At 50.3% G+C, this 17,750-nt stretch overlaps 1 protein-coding gene across 1 annotated transcript; it reads right to left on the minus strand.

Annotated features, from left to right (window-relative positions):
* Positions 1 to 2,208: 2,208 nt before the first annotated feature.
* LOC144819162 (vomeronasal type-2 receptor 26-like) lies at positions 2,209 to 5,022 on the minus strand. Its single transcript, XM_078677134.1, has 2 exons — positions 4,926 to 5,022; positions 2,209 to 3,131 (listed from the first exon to the last, which is right to left on the minus strand). Exons 1-2 carry the CDS (start codon positions 5,020 to 5,022, stop codon positions 2,209 to 2,211), a joined length of 1,020 nt encoding a protein of 339 aa, XP_078533260.1.
* Between the last annotated feature and the right edge of the window lie 12,728 nt (positions 5,023 to 17,750).

Genomic DNA, 17,750 nt, shown 5'->3' on the forward strand with positions numbered 1-17,750 from the left:
CGGGATAATCTGGGGATCCCAAGTGATTTATTAAGACGTATGATTGCACTTCAAACGTCCACCTGGTGTAGAGTTTTTACGGGGGGGGGGGACAAGCAGCTGAATCCTAGGATTTTAACACAAAATGGATTGAAACAGGGCTGTATTTTAGCTCCTCTTTTGTTTTCAATTTATCTTAGTGATTTATCAGACTGTTTTAACAATGTTAATAATGTTCCTCCTCAAATGGCATTTCATAGTTTGCATGTTCTATTGTATGCTGACGACGTAGTCATCTCTGATCTCACGCCTATTGGTCCTCAGCAGGATCTCGATCTTCTTTGTGAGTACGCGGAGGATGACTTTCTGGAAATTAATGTTGCTAAGACCAGGGCGTTGCCTTTTAGAGGAAAGGGGCGACCCTGTTAGTTAGAGGTTGGCTGGAAGGCCACTGGATAGAGTGCAAACATACACATACCACGGAAGGGGCTCTTCTCAGTCTCTACAAAACACATCTCTTCTTTTCCAGAGAGGCTTTAAGGCAGTAGCTCGTATAGGTTCTTCAAAAAAGTTGTACTGTTCCTCCGATGGGCAACATTTTATAACCCGCTTGGATATTTATAGGGCAATTGTACCTCTTATTTTATCTCATGCCCTAGAACGTATTCCCATAAGCAAATGGCCTGTTTTAATTTTATTTGAAGCAAAGCTTCTCCTGAAGATAATATTGTTAAACTAAGCTGAGGTAGGAACCTTTTCAAAGTAAGAGTGTTTACCTTTAAAGATAATCTCAAGGTTGCACTAGTGCAATTCCAGTGCACTATTGCCCCCTTGCAGCTGCGGACACCAGCACAGTTCAAAGGGGCATATTAACAAGCGGCAGCGATAAGTATCGCTGGCCGCGCCTAGTGAGAAAATAGTTATCGCAGAAAATTATCTCCATGCTAGCGCTGTATTAACAACGCATAACGCAAGGGCGATAATTTCCCAGCGATAGCGATGTTTTCCATGGAACATCGCTGGTTTTCCAGCGATGTTCAATGGAAAACGGCGATAACCTTGCTGTCACGACCATGTGATCGTATCAGCATAATCCACCCCCTATGATAAGTATAGCTAAGTCTGCATTTTAGCAGACGTTAGTTTTTGGCGAAAACAGCGGTTTTCTCCAAAAACTAACGTCTGCAAAAATGCCTGGGCCTCCCTGAAATATCGCGATGTGCACATCAGCGATATGTACAAAGTTGTCCTGCCCAGTGACGCCCACTTTGCATCTCATTAGAGATGCAAAGGGAGGTGTCAGGTAAAAAGGTGCTAACATGCGTGAATGCATGTTATCACCCTCTTGTAAATAGGGCAATATTTTTACCTCCGCTTTTTTGGCTTTAAAAGCCAAAAGAGCGGAGATATGGCCCTTGTAAATATGCCCCGTGTGTTTCTAAAAAATACGGCTGCCAGAACCAGCTATACTCCTGTTCGCTGTTAGGAACATATCAGCCTTACTCTGACAGTATATCTTTTCAACAGAATCAAGAATACTTAAAGTTTTCTGTGAACATCGCGTATGGTATTTGGGCAATTTATAAAATTTCAAAAAGCACTGGTCTGATAAAGGAAAGACGACTGGAATGTGTGAACTTTGGAATGGAGGGACACAGGAAATTAAGCACATTCATTAGTTTGTACCACTACACCGGTGAAGGAGGCTAGAAAGCTCTTTTTAAAACCTTTGTATCTTAAATATAACATACTCAAAACTGACAGACTGCTTGCCCTAGCAAAGTCACCTCCCGATGAATTGGTTTGTTATAATTCGCACAAGTTTTTAAAATCATTTTTACCAATGTATTTATTGTGAGGGTTGCACTGAGACTCTCAGGCCTATTTTCTTCACCTTTAATTGTAATGATTTACAATTGTGAATATTGTTGATCTCTGCCTAGATCTGAATCAATAAAATTAGAATGTTGAGGTTAGAAACAGTGACTTCTGTCAATACAGATATACATTCTTATAACAAATTACCATTGCTGAATAGTTATACATCAATTTCATTTTCTAGATTAATTGCATTTTCTAACTATATGCTCTGAATTCCTGAAGCAGATGGAGCATCCTGGGCAGTGTTTGAATGTACATTCTAAATAACAAATGTGATATTTTTCTACGTCCCATTTTCTGATCTCTAATTTATGTGATGCAATGCGGCATAGAAGACCCCAGAGCTGCTCATAGCTTTCTACTTTGGTGCAGATTTTTTATTTTCATTAGTTGTTCTTTGGTGTTTAATTCTGGCCTCAGTAAGATAATGTAACACTTCGGAATGAATATGCAGCCCAACAGTCCAGCGCTGGAGGCCAGAACGGCGAATATCTCCACAGCCACCATGTACCTGCCCTTCGTGCTCAGGTAGGCTGGGATGAAGGCGACCCAGGCGCTGCAGAACACCAGCATGCTGAAGGAGATGTGCTGAGCCTCGTTAAAACTGTCTGGTAAGTTCCGCACCTTGTAAGCCACCATAAAGCTCAACAAAGCCAGAAGACCAACGTATCCAACCACACAATAGAACGCAGTGACAGACCCTTCGTTGCAGAGCAGGATCTTCTTCCCAGATTCAGTCTTTGTGTCAAAGTCTGGGAATGGAGGCCAATGGGTCAGCCACACGGTACAGATGATGACTTCCCATAGTGTGCAAAGAAGGATAAGGCAAAAGGATATCCGGGAGTCGACCCACATTCGTAACTTACTGCCGGGCTTTGTAGCATTGAAAGCAATGGCAACGGTGATAGTTTTGGCCAGAACAGAGGAAACAGCGACAGAAAAAATCATCCCAAAGGCAACCTGCTGGAGGAGGCAGGTCACCTTCTGAGGACGTCCAATAAATAACAAGGAGCAGAGGAAGGAAAGCATGAGAGACAGGAGGAGGATGTAGGTGAGATCCCGGTTATTAGCTTTCACAATTGCACTGTCCCTGTGTTTCAGGAAGATTGCCAGCACGGCAACAGTGATTACTGACAAGGAGACGCTGATGAAAGCCAAACTCGCACCGAAGGGATCGTCGTAAGATAGGAACTCAATGGTTCTGGGGACGCAAGCGTCTTTCTTCTCGTTGGACCACTGGTCTTCTGGGCATGCTATACAACTGTCCATATCTGGAAACAATTGAATACATTATAATATTAGTCTTATGTTTTAGATATAAACTTTAGGGCTATGTGTTGCAGTGAGACCATTGGCAGAGTAACCCAGGCACTGTGGCATGGTCTGGGCAGGTTCAGGGAATATCATGTTGTCGCTCAATATTTGCAATAAGATTTTGCACTTGAACCCCTAAGTTGAATTTAAGGTTGACTAATGATTGGTGGATATCAACACATTTATGCCTTACGCCTTCATTCACCACTCTAAGAGAATTCTCATGGTCTGGCTTTCATGGGCCAGTAGTGATGGGAGAGTTAGGTACTCCACACTGTTGCACTACCTGAGCTTTCTTCCAAACCCAGCAGAACAGTTACTACCAGTGTTAAGAAAAAACTGGGCTCCGAAGTCTGTGTTCTTCCCTTCTGGTAGTGAGCTCGCACAACAAAACCAAAGCTCTGCACAAGGTGATGGTGTAAAGGGATGCAGAATTACACATTCCAGTAAACCATGAACTATGTCAAGATGGCCAGCCAGAAATGGTTCCTAAAATATAAATAATTAAGAAATCATTCAAATACAGATCTGTGCATTGCAAATTGTTCAGATATAACTCCCACTGTGCCAGGGAAAAATAATAGGAATTTGAAAACTTAAGTCACCAGGTCACAAGGTCACAACATGGGTAAGGATATTACAGGCTGCTCTTACTGCACCAGCACCTCATGGCTGTGCCCGAGAAGGATCCTGCAGCATAGCACCAGCGACACAGTGGGAGTGGTCTCCATGGAAGCAGTGTGCGCACCCACCATCACTGAATTAGGACAGAAACCGCGGCTTTCTGCACTTGGGCTGTTTGGGTACCCCGAGTGGGGCGGGTATGCCCAGACGTGGGTCCCATGCTGTCCATGCCACTAAATTCAAGCTATCCTGGCTGGTGAGGGTTATACCCCGAACCTAGTCCCAGGATGCTTGTTTCCGGTCCAGGGAAGACATGGCATGGCAGTTCTGGCTGGACTGTTCCCATGGGGCACAGGGTCAATGTTGATTTGCATATGGCTGGGTCCAAACTGGAATGGCATGGTGAGCAAAAAAATGATGGATTTAGGCCCAGATCTCTGTACTGGGGTGAATGTATGACATTGTTCAGCATTCCATCCATCAATTGTTCTTTTTGCTTTTGTGGGATTGATAGCACATATTCAACATATAATGTTTGCTTTATTATAGTTTGAAAACCCACCAATTATTCATATATATATATTAATGCGACATATAATGTGTAATAGAATTTAGTGAATGTGCAACATAATTCATATGCTAATTATTGTATTTTACATTAATCATCTCGAAGCCTGATATTTTCAAAATTATCAGAAAGGTATATTTAACCCCTCCCATGCTCATGACGAGCTGTGCTCGTCATGAGCCTCGGCGCTCCGGTGCTCATGACGAGCTCAGCTCGTCATGGCCCGTGGAACGCTCAGGTGCGGGAAAAATTCCCCTGCTGTGCTGAGCGTTCCACGGGAGCCGGTGCACCTGTGATGAGCTGAGCTCGTCATGAGCACAGGAACACCGTCGTCATGAGCATGGGGGTGCTGTGCGCCCCCTCGCCCCCGCACAGCATGGGAATTACCCCCGCAGCGAAGGGGTTAAGACATAGAACCCTCTCACAATTGACTGCCAGGTGTGGATGCCAGGACTGAGACCCTCCAGCCCGTTAATTTTTACCAAAGTCCTTGCTCGGGCACCACACAGGTACCAGGTGCCAGCTACTTTTTCTTGTACTAACAATATAGGTTGCATACCTGTTTGATTGGACATTTCGCCATCTGAGCAGGACACACAGTCATAGCAGCAGATTGGTTGGTCGTTCTGGATGGCTTTTCTGGTTCCAGGGGGCATCTGTCACAGCACAGAGAGCTGGGGGTCTAGGAGAAAGAAGACGATATTGTAAGATTAAAACAACAAGCATTTGCAATGCAATAGGTCTCGCAATCACACGCTATTGAGCTATTGGCGTTGTAAATGACAATGCTTTCTATTTATGCTTTGGGTTTTAAAACATAAATACAAGGCATTGTTATTTTCTATATTAATATCTTAAAATCGTGTGAATGTGAGACCTACTGCATTGCAAATGCTTGACAATATTGTATGATAAAATAGTGGAATACAAGTTCCACAGATTGTCCTGCACTGCACCTTATATTTTTTATTTTCTTCCCACATAATTTAATTTAGCCTGCCACTTAACTTGGTCTTCCATTGCAGCATAATTTCAGTAACCTTGTATATAAAGAGAAAGCGAGACAGGCATCTGGAATAGAATGTGAAGTAAGGAGTTGGGGTGGCGGTGTTGATTAAATAAAGGCTGAAGATGGTCGGCCGGGTAGCCGTGTGGCTAGTTGAATAAGTAACTAGGTAGAAAAGGTGAAAAACGCCCCCTTTCCACTGCCACTACACGGGTATGTTTTTTATCATTTAGGATTTTTGACCTTTAAGTCAAGTTTCTTTAAAAATATAGCCAACAGAACTGGGGGTTCTTCTCTGCTACCATGGAGGCTCCGTAACTAACAGCCAGATTCATCATGCGAAATGCGCTCGCAAAAGGGCCAGATTCTGAGAATCTGGCCCTTTGCGAGTGCAATTTTTGCATTTGGGATTCATCATCCCAAATGCAAAAATCGCTAATAAAGAATTCGCAAATTTGCGAGGATTAGCATTTAAGGAATCTCTATTAGAGATTCCTTAAATGCTATTCATGAAACATTTAAAAATTGCGAATTCGCAATTTAGGACCGCTATTTACCACGAAGTCAAACCTCGTGGTGAATAGCGAAAACTTAGAAAAATGCATTTAAATGCATTTTTCTAAGTTGCATGTTACAACATCAGTTTAAATTCACATTTCAGGGGTGCTACAAGGTGTCCTTTGGACACCCCTGCACCCTTGAAATCGCATCCCTATTTGCAAATTGCTAATCGCAAATAAGGAATAACTCCCCATGCATTCGCATGTTATTCCTTATTTGCGATTAGCAAATTGCTAATCGCAAATAAGGAACATGTAAGAATCGCAATATTTTTTGCAATTCCTACATGAATCCCGTTTTGCAAGTCCTTAATAGCGATTCCGTATGAATCGCTATAAAAAGACTCGCCAAACGGGTCTTTGATAAATCTAGCAGTAAATGCCGGGAGATTGGCACGGCCTTCGGGGGATGAAGTCTGCAGCAATAGTTGGTGACACATTAGAAGACATTTTTTTACCTGCAACACTGATTTACAGCTTGCTTTCTCTTACACAGTTCCCCACGCTATTTATTTCTTTTGTATCTGTGCTGTTGCACCGTGTAATTATAGCACCTGCTATTTACAGCTCTCTGAATGACAGCAGTGCGCTATGAAGCGCTTTATACTAAATGATGTAGTACTATTTTGACTTTAGAACAGTAGACCTGGCACGTAAACGCGCATGTGATTCAGGCTGGAGAAACACTGGTGTTGGGTGGCTGGGGCCCCTGGCTGGACTGTCACCTGAAGCAGGGAGAGCCAAGCGCTGCGGAGGGTCCAGGCTCGGATGGGAGCAGACAGCCCCCGACAAGAGCCGCTTGTACCTGACCGAGGGGGACAAAAGCCCTGGGAACCGTGAGTGGGTGGTGCGCCGAAACTGTTATGGATGTCGGGGATCTTGCGGTGGAAGAACGAGGCGAGTGAGTCGCAGAGATCTTGTGAGGGAGTGATGTCGTTGTTGCCGGTGCTGGGGTTGGAGAACTCCTTGACGATGCTGAAGAGTTCCTTGCTGTCGTGGGCATTGTTGTCCAGTCGTTCCATCAGTGCTGTCTTCTTGGTGGTGCGGATAAGCTGGTGGTGTTTGCGGGTGGCGTGTTTGAGGGCGGTCATGTTGTCTGTGGTCTGGTCGAGGAGCCAGGCTTTCTCGAGGGTGCGGCAGTGCTTCTTTGAGTCCTTGAGTTTGTCGGTGAACCAGGAAGCTTTCTTGATTCTGGGTCTGCTGGGGGGGTTCTTCAGTGGCGCGAGGTCGTCGGCGCAGGCGGTCAGCCACTGCGTGAAGTTGCGGGCTGCCTCGTTGGGGTCTGTTGTGCTGGCGGGAGGGTTCTGGCTGAGTGAGGCGGTGAGCTGCTCTGCGGTGATCTTGCTCCAGCTCCTGCGAGGGGCCTGTTGCGGGTGGTGGTGGGTCGTGGTTCTTCTGAAGCTGAAGTGGACGCAGCTGTGGTCGGTCCAGTGAAGTCCGGTGGAGTGGCTGAAGGTGATGTGCCTGCTGGAAGAGAAGACGGGGTCAAGCGTGTGGCCGGCGTAGTGGGTGGGGGTGTTGACCAGTTGCTTGAGTCCGAGGTTGTCGAGGTTGTCCAGCAGGGCGGCGGTGTTGCGGTCTTAGTTGTTCTCCAGGTGGAAGTTGAGGTCCCCTAGGAGGATGTAGTCGGTGGAGGGGAGTGCGTGCGGGCTGATGAAGTCCGCGATGTCTTCGCTGAATTGTGTGCGTGGTCCCGGGAGTCTGTAGATGAGGGTGCCTCTGAGGGTCGTCTTTGGGTCGGTGTGTATCTCGAAGTGGAGGTGCTCGGCGGCGGAGAAGGTGTCGTTGGAGTCGGTCGTGATGTGGATGGTGTTCTTGTGTACGATGGCGATGCCTCCTCCAGTCTGGTTGACGCGGTCCCTCCGGGCGATCTTGTATCCGTCCGGGATGGCAATGGCGATGTCGGGCCAGAGGAGGCGTTCATCCATGTTTCTGTGAGGAAGGCGACGTCTGGTGAAGTTGTGTCGATCAGGTTCCAGAGTTCGATGGCGTGTCTGTGGACGGATCGAGTGTTGAGCACGATGCACTTGAGGTGATTGTTGCTGGTGCTCGGTTTGGCGGGTGCGGTGCTGGTCCGGAGGCAGGTGTACTTGCAGGCTTGGCAGGTGAAGGGTCCGTGGGTGCGTCTCAGGGCGGCTTGGTAGCTGGCTCGGGTCCGGTCGGGTTTGAGTGCGATGAGGGTGGTGGCGTCGTAGGTCCGTCGTGTGGTTTGGCAGCGTCGGGGGCCAGGGGTCCTGGCACTGGGCGCGGTCCAGGCGTGGACGGGCGCAGACGGGCTTGCCTGTGGCGAGCCTTTGGCGCACCAGTGGCGCATCCGCTGCGCGTACGCGTGGACTTCGCCATAAATGGCGTAGTGGGGGGCGGAGCGAGGGAGGAGCAGCTGGGAGGCGGGAGCGGGGTGGCGAATGGGAAGGGAAGAGGTCTAACGAGGTAAGGGGGCGGGCCGCAGGGGAGCAGCGGCAGGGAGCGGGGAGCGGGGTGCGACGGCAGAAAGGCGGGAAAAAACGGCTGCAGTGCAGGGTCACTACACGGGAGGAAAACAACAGGCACAGAAGAAAGCTGAGAAAGGCACAACAGAAAATACCACAACAGGCAGAGGACAAAGCAGAGAGGCACAGGGGCTGATAGTACAACAGCAGTAATAGCAGAGAAGGGCAGAGGGGAAATAGCAGAACAGCGAAAAGCAGGTAGAGGCACAGGGGTCACGCCTTCAGGAGCGGCGGCGAGCGGAGGGAGCAGGGAGACCGGGTCAACTCAAGGAGGAGACACGCGGCGGGTGGAGCGACCGTCTCTGACGATGTCAGGTCAGGTCACCGCTCCCCGTCGTGTGGAGGCTCCTTAAGTTTCCAGTAGAAGGGAGGAGCAGCTGGGAGGCGGGAGCGGGGTGGCGAATGGGAAGGGAAGAGGTCTAACGAGGGAAGGGGGCGGGGCCGCAGGGGAGCAGCGGCAGGGAGCGAGGAGCAGGATGCGACGGCAGAAAGGCAGGAAAAAACGGCGGCAGTGCAGAGTCACTACACGGGAGGAAAACAACAGGCACAGAAGGAAAGCTGAGAAAGGCACAACAGAAAATACCACAACAGGCAGAGGACAAAGCAGAGAGGCACAGGGGGTGATAGTACAACAGCAGTAATAGCAGAGAAGGGCAGAGGGGAAATAGCAGAACAGCGCAAAAGCAGGTAGAGGCACAGGGGTCTCACCTTCAGGAGCGGCGGCGAGCGGAGGGAGCAGGGAGACAGGGTCAACTCAAGGAGGAGACACGCGGCGGGTGGAGCGACCGTCTCTGACGATGTCAGGTCAGGTCACCTGCGAGGATTCCACCATGAATATGTGTCCCAGAAGATGCTGCATGGATCTCCACTCTGCGGGGAGCCCGGGGGAACAATGGGACCCGGGCCCCCCAAAACCCAGCCAATAAAGAAACCTTTCACGCTGTAATTACTTTCAGAAATACAAATGAGTGTCAACTACTGCGCTGAGCTCCAGAAAAATAGGCCTCTGTGTTTTTGTAACAAAAAAACAAGGCTAAGGCGTGTGTAATGCTGGAATTGGTATACACACTCTTTCCTGTAGTAATGGCAGAATCTGAATATTTTTAATTAAAAGTAATCTCTGGGAGATGCCGGGCAAACTGTACACGTACCAAGAGTTTAATTTCAGAAAGAAGGCGGCACCATGAGCAGAAGAGTTTAGGACAACCAGGCTATGTATTGCAGTAACACCCTCCGCTGTAACAAACAAGTGCGGCCGCGAGCGACCGCGCTAAGACCACGCTAATTAGAAACAGATGGCTGTCTAAAGATAAGAAATTTGTTCACGACAGCCATGAAGCAGACGACCCAGTCCGGATGGGCTAGACGAAAAGGATAAATGGCGGTAACGAAAAAGCATCATTTTCAATGGGAAGCCAGCATTTAGCATAAACGCTGATGCGACCCAATGAAAATGATGGGCGGGGCTTCAATGCCCCTTCTGATATCTCCTCATACACAATATGTCTCGCAGAGCGTGCAACGCATGCGCGCTGCAACGCTAGGCGAGACCTAAAAATGCTATCACTGTGCACCCTGCTATCTATTGATGGGTTACCCTGTGTTCTCCAGAACCTGGGCTCTAAATATCTTATCACATTAAATGGTTTGGCAGATTAACTTAATATTTATAGAAAGAAGATATTGCAAAAACACACAGGAGTTAAAAGCTATAGGTGACAATCTATGAAACCAATGCACCAATCAAGTTTACAATGGTTTCTGCTGATGGGGCAAAAGTCGCTTTGGCTGTGCAAAAATTGGTGTGCAAAACACATGGGAAAAGACATAAAGAACATTCACATTTGTTTTATATGAAAGCGTGGTCAAAGGACATAGTTCATAAAACTTCTACATTCAGAACATTTCTGATTCATTTCCAAGGACTATGTTGGACCAGTTAAGCTGTGAACGCATATCAGTTGTGCATCAAAAAGCGTCTTCTTCAGGACAGTTAAAAAGGAACACGCAAGTAGCCTGACAGTACGGCTTAGTTGAGTGTATTTCTTGGTGAGGAAAAAAGTCAATGTCATTGTTGGAGAAAGAAAGTTAGGGCCTGATTTAGATCTCGGCGGACGGGTAAAACCGTCACAGCGATGACGGATATCCCGACCGCCGATATATATATCGTATGGGATTTATATTTCGCAGGCAGGATATCCGTAACTGTTGTGACGCAGTGACCCATCCAACGATATCTAAATCAGGCCCCTAGTTGGGCCTCAAGGGGATTGATCTCAAATTATCTGGAATGGATACGAAGGAGTTGGGTACAGAAGCAGATGGTCACTGGTTTGGGGATCATTTCGTAAAGATTATTTCTGCCTGTGTGCTAACATTCATGCATTTGATAAGCACAACAAACCTAAAAACATTTTCTTGCCTCGTGTTTTTAAAAAAGTCGTTTGAGAGAGAGAGAGAGAGAGAGCAAGAGCTCCTCTGGCTAGCCTCAAAAGAGCTCATTCCTACCGTCATTCTATTCCCCCAGTTGAGGCCGTACTCCTGGATTGAGTGACAGAGCAGGATATGCCTCATTCTTTACTTACAGTGGCAACTAATACAGAGGAAAGTTTCAACAAGGGAGAGGAAGAGCTTGTGCCAATCCAGGTAGGTCATATCAATTTAATTCTTTTGGATAGTTGAATTGCCTTCTTTTGTCACAATTGGGGGTTTACCACATCAGACCAATGGGTGGTACATGCAATACTAGGTTAAACAATAGAGTTTAATGCTACCCTAGTGTAGTTAATTCCTCCCTGTCCATATGTTTCTCAGTACTGGAAAAATAAATGATTGCCCAAGATGTTCAAGAGTTACTCTCAAAGGGCACAATTCAGGAAGTTTCTCTCTATTCCAAAGGTTTCATCTTCTTAGTCTGGAGGCTTTTGCCCATTTGTGAATCTAAAACATTTGAACAACTTTGTCCGATGCAGTCACTTCAAAATTGAGAGGATACAATGTTTAAGGGATTAACTCTAAATGGGACTGGTTGGTGAAGACATATCTCAACGATGCTTATCTATCAGTTCATTCATAACACACACATTATCTTCAGTTTTTCGGGAATGGAAGCAAATACTAGTTCAAATCACTTCCTTTTGGCTTGGGACATAAATTAACACTTGGAGAGAGGGTTGGGGAATTGTCGACATTGCTAAGTTAGCATGAGCTCTGTTGTTATGATGTTGCGTTTGCGCCCGCTACTACTGGAGTGGTGTGGCTCACTGGTTAGAGGCAGCAGACCCGGAAGCAGAGAACGGCCCGGGACCAGGGTTCAATTCCCGACGCGGCAGGGTCGTGGACCAGGGTCAGCGGACTCGATAATTCTCGCCCCGGTGCCTACTCTAACCAGGGATCACACTCGGCAACTCAGGGCATTAGCTTGCCTCATCTCTACAACGGCCCCCCACATTCGCCGGGGATGCCTGGCTCCACCAGTAGGGACCATCTCACAGGGATAGCCAGGACGGGTTCCCCAGCGGTCTACAGCGCCAGGACGCCTCAGGGCAGCAGTGCGCTTTACAAGACACATACATTTACATTTACATGACATTATTTTACAGGACTCTGTTTGTGTCTTTCACATGAGAACTGCCTGCTTTCTGCGTTCTCTGTCTGAACACGATGTGCAAGGTAGATAAACAATGCCCCTTGTTATTTTGTTCTGGTCAGTCCCTACCACTTACACAAAACATGCTACACAGCTGCTGGAAACCCGTGCTTTGATAATATGGGATTACATGTTGGTTTAACATACACTTGGAGAGGGACCTTTCCAAGGAGAAGAACTCTGCAGTTCCTATGATGTAAAACTACCATCTAGGCACTAAGGTATGGGGTCTGCTGACAAAGCCCAGAGATCTTCCTTTATATGATAAAACTTCTTCATTCCAAGGGGAGGGTGGTTAGGCCTTTTAGTCCTTTATCCACTGTCTGTATACAATAATTTCCCCTTTTACAGTCTATGGACTTGCTACAATGCTAACTGAGTTAGGTTTATGCGTTTTGCTACTGGTAGTGGCTCGTATACTGCATTATAGAGCACGATAGGTAAAAATAAACATTTTCAACTATAACAGTGACTGTCTAATCTTATTGTGGACAAGTACGAGTGAGTGTTGTGTTGTGTTGTGTTCTGGGTTGTCTAATCGTGTGTAACTTCGTGATTATGTAGGAGAACGAATGAGACACTATACCTAGTCGGTTCTAGCATTTTGGGTACTGAGGCTGTAGGAAGGCTTAGCCCCTACACACCGAGGTCCTGTTTTCCAGCACATAGTTCTGTGTATGTGCAGAATCCCTGCAACATGGCGCCGCCAACGCTTGGTCTGATACTTATCTGTGAGACACCTGAGAAGTGCTTGTGCTTGTCCACAAACCCCTCACTTCTGTTTCCAGAGACGGTTGTGACGGTGTAGACTCCTATATTGTATATATATATAATTGTCTGTTGTGGCTGCGCAGGCGGGCAGCGCCTGGCGGTGACGACAGTGCAGCGCCTCTGTTGGTTACTTGCAGCGCCTGGCGGTGACGACAGTGCAGCACCTCTGTTAGTTACTTGCAGTGCCTGGCGGTGACGACAGTGCAGCGCCTCTGTTAGTTACTTGCAGCACCTGGCGGTGAGGACAGTGCAGCGCCTCTGTTAGTTACTTGCAGCGCCTGGCGGTGACCACAGTGCAGCGCCTCTGTTATTTACTTGCAGCGCCTGGCGGTGACGACAGTGCAGCGCCTCTGTTAGTTACTTGCAGCGCCTGGCGGTGACGACAGTGCAGCACCTCTGTTAGTTACTTGCAGCGCCTGGCGGTGATGACAGTGCAGCGCCTCTGTTAGTTACTTGCAGCACCTGGCGATGATGACAGTGCAGCGCCTCTGTTAGTTACTTGCAGCGCCTTGCGGTGAGGACAGTGCAGCGCCTCTGTTAGTTACTTACAGCGCCTGGCGGTGACGACAGTGCAGCGCCTCTGTTAGTTACCTGCAGCGCCTGGCGGTGAGGACAGTGCAGCGCCTCCGTTAGTTACTTACAGCGCCTGGTGGTGACGACAGTGCAGCGCCTCTGTTAGTTACTTGCAGCGCCTGGCGGTAAGGACAGTGCAGTGCCTCTGTCAGTTACTTGCAGCGCCTGGTGGTGACGACAGTGCAGCGCCTCTGTTAGTTACTTGCAGCGCCTGGCGGTGGCCACAGTGCAGCGCCTCTGTTAGTTACTTGCAGCGCCTGGCGGTGACCACAGTGCAGCACCTCTGTTAGTTACTTGCAGCGGCTGGCGGTGACGACAGTGCAGCGCCTCTGTTAGTTACTTGCAGCGCCTGGCTGTGACGACAGTGCAGCGCCTCTGTTAGTTACTTGCAGCGCCTGGCGGTGGCCACAGTGCAGCGCCTCTGTTAGTTACTTGCAGCGCCTGGCGGTGACCGCAGTGCAGCACCTCTGTTAGTTACTTGCAGCGGCTGGCGGTGACGACAGTGCAGCGCCTCTGTTAGTTACTTGCAGCGCCTGGCAGTGACCACAGTGCAGCACCTCTGTTAGTTACTTGCAGCGCCTGGAGGTGACCACAGTGCAGTGCCTCTGTTAGTTACTTGCAGCGCCTGGCGGTGACCACAGTGCAGCGCCTCTGTTAGTTACTTGCAGCACCTGGCGGTGATGACAGTGCAGCGCCTCTGTTCATTACTTGCAGCGCCTGGCGGTGACGACAGTGCAGCGCCTCTATTAGTTACTTGCAGCACCTGGCGGTGACGACAGTGCAGCGCCTCTGTTAGTTAGTTGCAGCGCCTGGCGGTGACCACAGTGCAACGCCTCTGTTAGTTACTTGCAGCGCCTGGCGGTGACCACAGTGCAGCACCTCTGTTAGTTACTTGCAGCACCTGGCGGTGAGGACAGTGCAGCGCCTCTGTTAGTTACTTGCAGCGCCTGGCGGTGACCACAGTGCAGCCCCTCTGTTAGTTACTTGCAGCGCCTGGCGGTGACCACAGTGCAGCGCCTCTGTTAGTTACTTGTAGCGCCTGGCGGTGACGACAGTGCAGCACCTCTGTTAGTTACTTGAAGCGCCTGGCGGTGACCACAGTGCAGCGCCTCTGTTAGTTACTTGCAGCGCCTGGCGGTGACCACAGTGCAGCGCCTCTGTTAGTTACTTGCAGCGCCTGGCGGTGACCACAGTGCAGCGCCTCTGTTAGTTACTTGCAGCACCTGGCGGTGATGACAGTGCAGCGCCTCTGTTCATTACTTGCAGCGCCTGGCGGTGACGACAGTGCAGCGCCTCTGTTAGTTACTTGCAGCACCTGGCGGTGACAACAGTGCAGCGCCTCTGTTAGTTACTTGCAGCGCCTGGCGGTGACCACAGTGCAACGCCTCTGTTAGTTACTTGCAGCGCCTGGCGGTGACCACAGTGCAGCACCTCTGTTAGTTACTTGCAGTACCTGGCGGTGAGGACAGTGCAGCGCCTCTGTTAGTTACTTGCAGCGCCTGGCGGTGACCACAGTGCAGCGCCTCTGTTAGTTACTTGCAGCACCTGGCGGTGACCACAGTGCAGCGCCTCTGTTAGTTACTTGCAGCGCCTGGCGGTGACCACAGTGCAGCGCCTCTGTTAGTTACTTGCAGCGCCTGGCGGTGACCACAGTGCAGCGCCTCTATTCATTACTTGCAGCGCCTGGCGGTGACGACAGTGCAGCGCCTCTGTTAGTTACTTGCAGTGCCTGGCGGTGACCACAGTGCAGTGCCTCTGTTAGTTACTTACAGCGCCTGGCGGTGAGGACAGTGCAGCGCCTCTGTTAGTTACTTGCAGCGCCTGGCGGTGACCACAGTGCAGCGCCTCTGTTATTTACTTGCAGCGCCTGGCGGTGACGACAGTGCAGCGCCTCTGTTAGTTACTTGCAGCGCCTGGCGGTGACGACAGTGCAGCACCTCTGTTAGTTACTTGCAGCGCCTGGCGGTGAGGACAGTGCAGCACCTCTGTTAGTTACTTGCAGTGCCTGGCGGTGACCACAGTGCAGCGCCTCTGTTAGTTACTTACAGTGCCTTGCCGTGAGGACAGTGCAGCGCCTCTGTTAGTTACTTGCAGCGCCTGGCGGTGACCACAGTGCAGCACCTCTGTTAGTTACTTGCAGCGCCTGGCGGTGAGGACAGTGCAACGCCTCTGTTAGTTACTTGCAGCGCCTGGCGGTGACCACAGTGCAGCGCCTCTGTTAGTTACTTACAGCGCCTTGTGGTGAGGACAGTGCAGCGCCTCTGTTAGTTACTTGCAGCGCCTGGCGGTGACGACAGTGCAGCACCTCTGTTAGTTACTTGCAGCGCCTGGCGGTGATGACAGTGCAGCGCCTCTGTTAGTTACTTGCAGTGCCTGGCGGTGAGGACAGTGCAGCGCCTCTGTTAGTTACTTGCAGCGCCTGGCGGTGACCACAGTGCAGCGCCTCTGTTAGTTACTTGCAGCGCCTGGCGGTGACCACAGTGCAGCGCCTCTGTTAGTTACTTGTAGCGCCTGGCGGTGACGACAGTGCAGCACCTCTGTTAGTTACTTGAAGCGCCTGGCGGTGACCACAGTGCAGCGCCTCTGTTAGTTACTTGCAGCACCTGGCGGTGATGACAGTGCAGCGCCTCTGTTCATTACTTGCAGCGCCTGGCGGTGACGACAGTGCAGCGCCTCTGTTAGTTACTTGCAGCACCTGGCGGTGACAACAGTGCAGCGCCTCTGTTAGTTACTTGCAGCGCCTGGCGGTGACCACAGTGCAACGCCTCTGTTAGTTACTTGCAGCGCCTGGCGGTGACCACAGTGCAGCACCTCTGTTAGTTACTTGCAGTACCTGGCGGTGAGGACAGTGCAGCGCCTCTGTTAGTTACTTGCAGCGCCTGGCGGTGACCACAGTGCAGCGCCTCTGTTAGTTACTTGCAGCACCTGGCGGTGACCACAGTGCAGCGCCTCTGTTAGTTACTTGCAGCGCCTGGCGGTGACCACAGTGCAGCGCCTCTGTTAGTTACTTGCAGCGCCTGGCGGTGACCACAGTGCAGCGCCTCTGTTCGTTACTTGCAGCGCCTGGCGGTGACGACAGTGCAGCGCCTCTGTTAGTTACTTGCAGTGCCTGGCGGTGACCACAGTGCAGTGCCTCTGTTAGTTACTTACAGCGCCTGGCGGTGAGGACAGTGCAGCGCCTCTGTTAGTTACTTGCAGCGCCTGGCGGTGACCACAGTGCAGCCCCTCTGTTATTTACTTGCAGCGCCTGGCGGTGACGACAGTGCAGCGCCTCTGTTAGTTACTTGCAGCGCCGGGCGGTGACGACAGTGCAGCACCTCTGTTAGTTACTTGCAGCGCCTGGCGGTGAGGACAGTGCAGCACCTCTGTTAGTTACTTGCAGTGCCTGGCGGTGACCACAGTGCAGCGCCTCTGTTAGTTACTTACAGTGCCTTGCCGTGAGGACAGTGCAGCGCCTCTGTTAGTTACTTGCAGCGCCTGGCGGTGACCACAGTGCAGCACCTCTGTTAGTTACTTGCAGCGCCTGGCGGTGAGGACAGTGCAGCGCCTCTGTTAGTTACTTGCAGCGCCTGGCGGTGAGGACAGTGCAGCGCCTCTGTTAGTTACTTGCAGCGCCTGGAGGTGACCACAGTGCAGCGCCTCTGTTAGTTACTTGCAGCACCTGGCGGTGATGACAGTGCAGCGCCTCTGTTAGTTACTTGCAGCGCCTGGCGGTGAGGACAGTGCAGCGCCTCTGTTAGTTACTTGCAGCGCCTGGCGGTGACCACAGTGCAGCACCTCTGTTAGTTACTTGCAGCACCCGGCGGTGATGACAGTGCAGCGCCTCTGTTCATTACTTGCAGCACCTGGCGGTGACGACAGTGCAGCGCCTCTGTTAGTTACTTGCAGCACCTGGCGGTGACGACAGTGCAGCGCCTCTGTTAGTTACTTGCAGCGCCTTGCGGTGAGGACAGTGCAGCGCCTCTGTTAGTTACTTACAGCGCCTGGCGGTGACGACAGTGCAGCGCCTCTGTTAGTTACCTGCAGCGCCTGGCGGTGAGGACAGTGCAGCGCCTCTGTTAGTTACTTACAGCGCCTGGTGGTGACGACAGTGCAGCGCCTCTGTTAGTTACTTGCAGCTCCTGGCGGTAAGGACAGTGCAGCGCCTCTGTTAGTTACTTGCAGCGCCTGGCGGTGACGACAGTGCAGCACCTCTGTTAGTTACTTGCAGCGCCTGGCCGTGACGACAGTGCAGCACCTCTGTTAGTTACTTGCAGCGCCTGGCCGTGACGACAGTGCAGCGCCTCTGTTAGTTACTTGCAGCGCCTGGCGGTGGCCACAGTGCAGCGCCTCTGTT

Source organism: Lissotriton helveticus, chromosome 2_1 (assembly GCF_964261635.1).
Source record: "Lissotriton helveticus chromosome 2_1, aLisHel1.1, whole genome shotgun sequence".
Classification (NCBI taxonomy): domain Eukaryota; kingdom Metazoa; phylum Chordata; class Amphibia; order Caudata; family Salamandridae; genus Lissotriton; species Lissotriton helveticus.

Bases quoted from the DNA above. Each gene is read 5' to 3' on its own strand.
- LOC144819162 (XM_078677134.1), bottom strand. From the start codon at position 5,022: ATGCCCCCTGGAACCAGAAAAGCCATCCAGAACGACCAACCAATCTGC. The intron at 3,132-4,925 runs GTATGCAACCTA...AATTGTTTCCAG, and splicing joins CGAAATGTCCAATCAAACAG to ATATGGACAGTTGTATAGCA.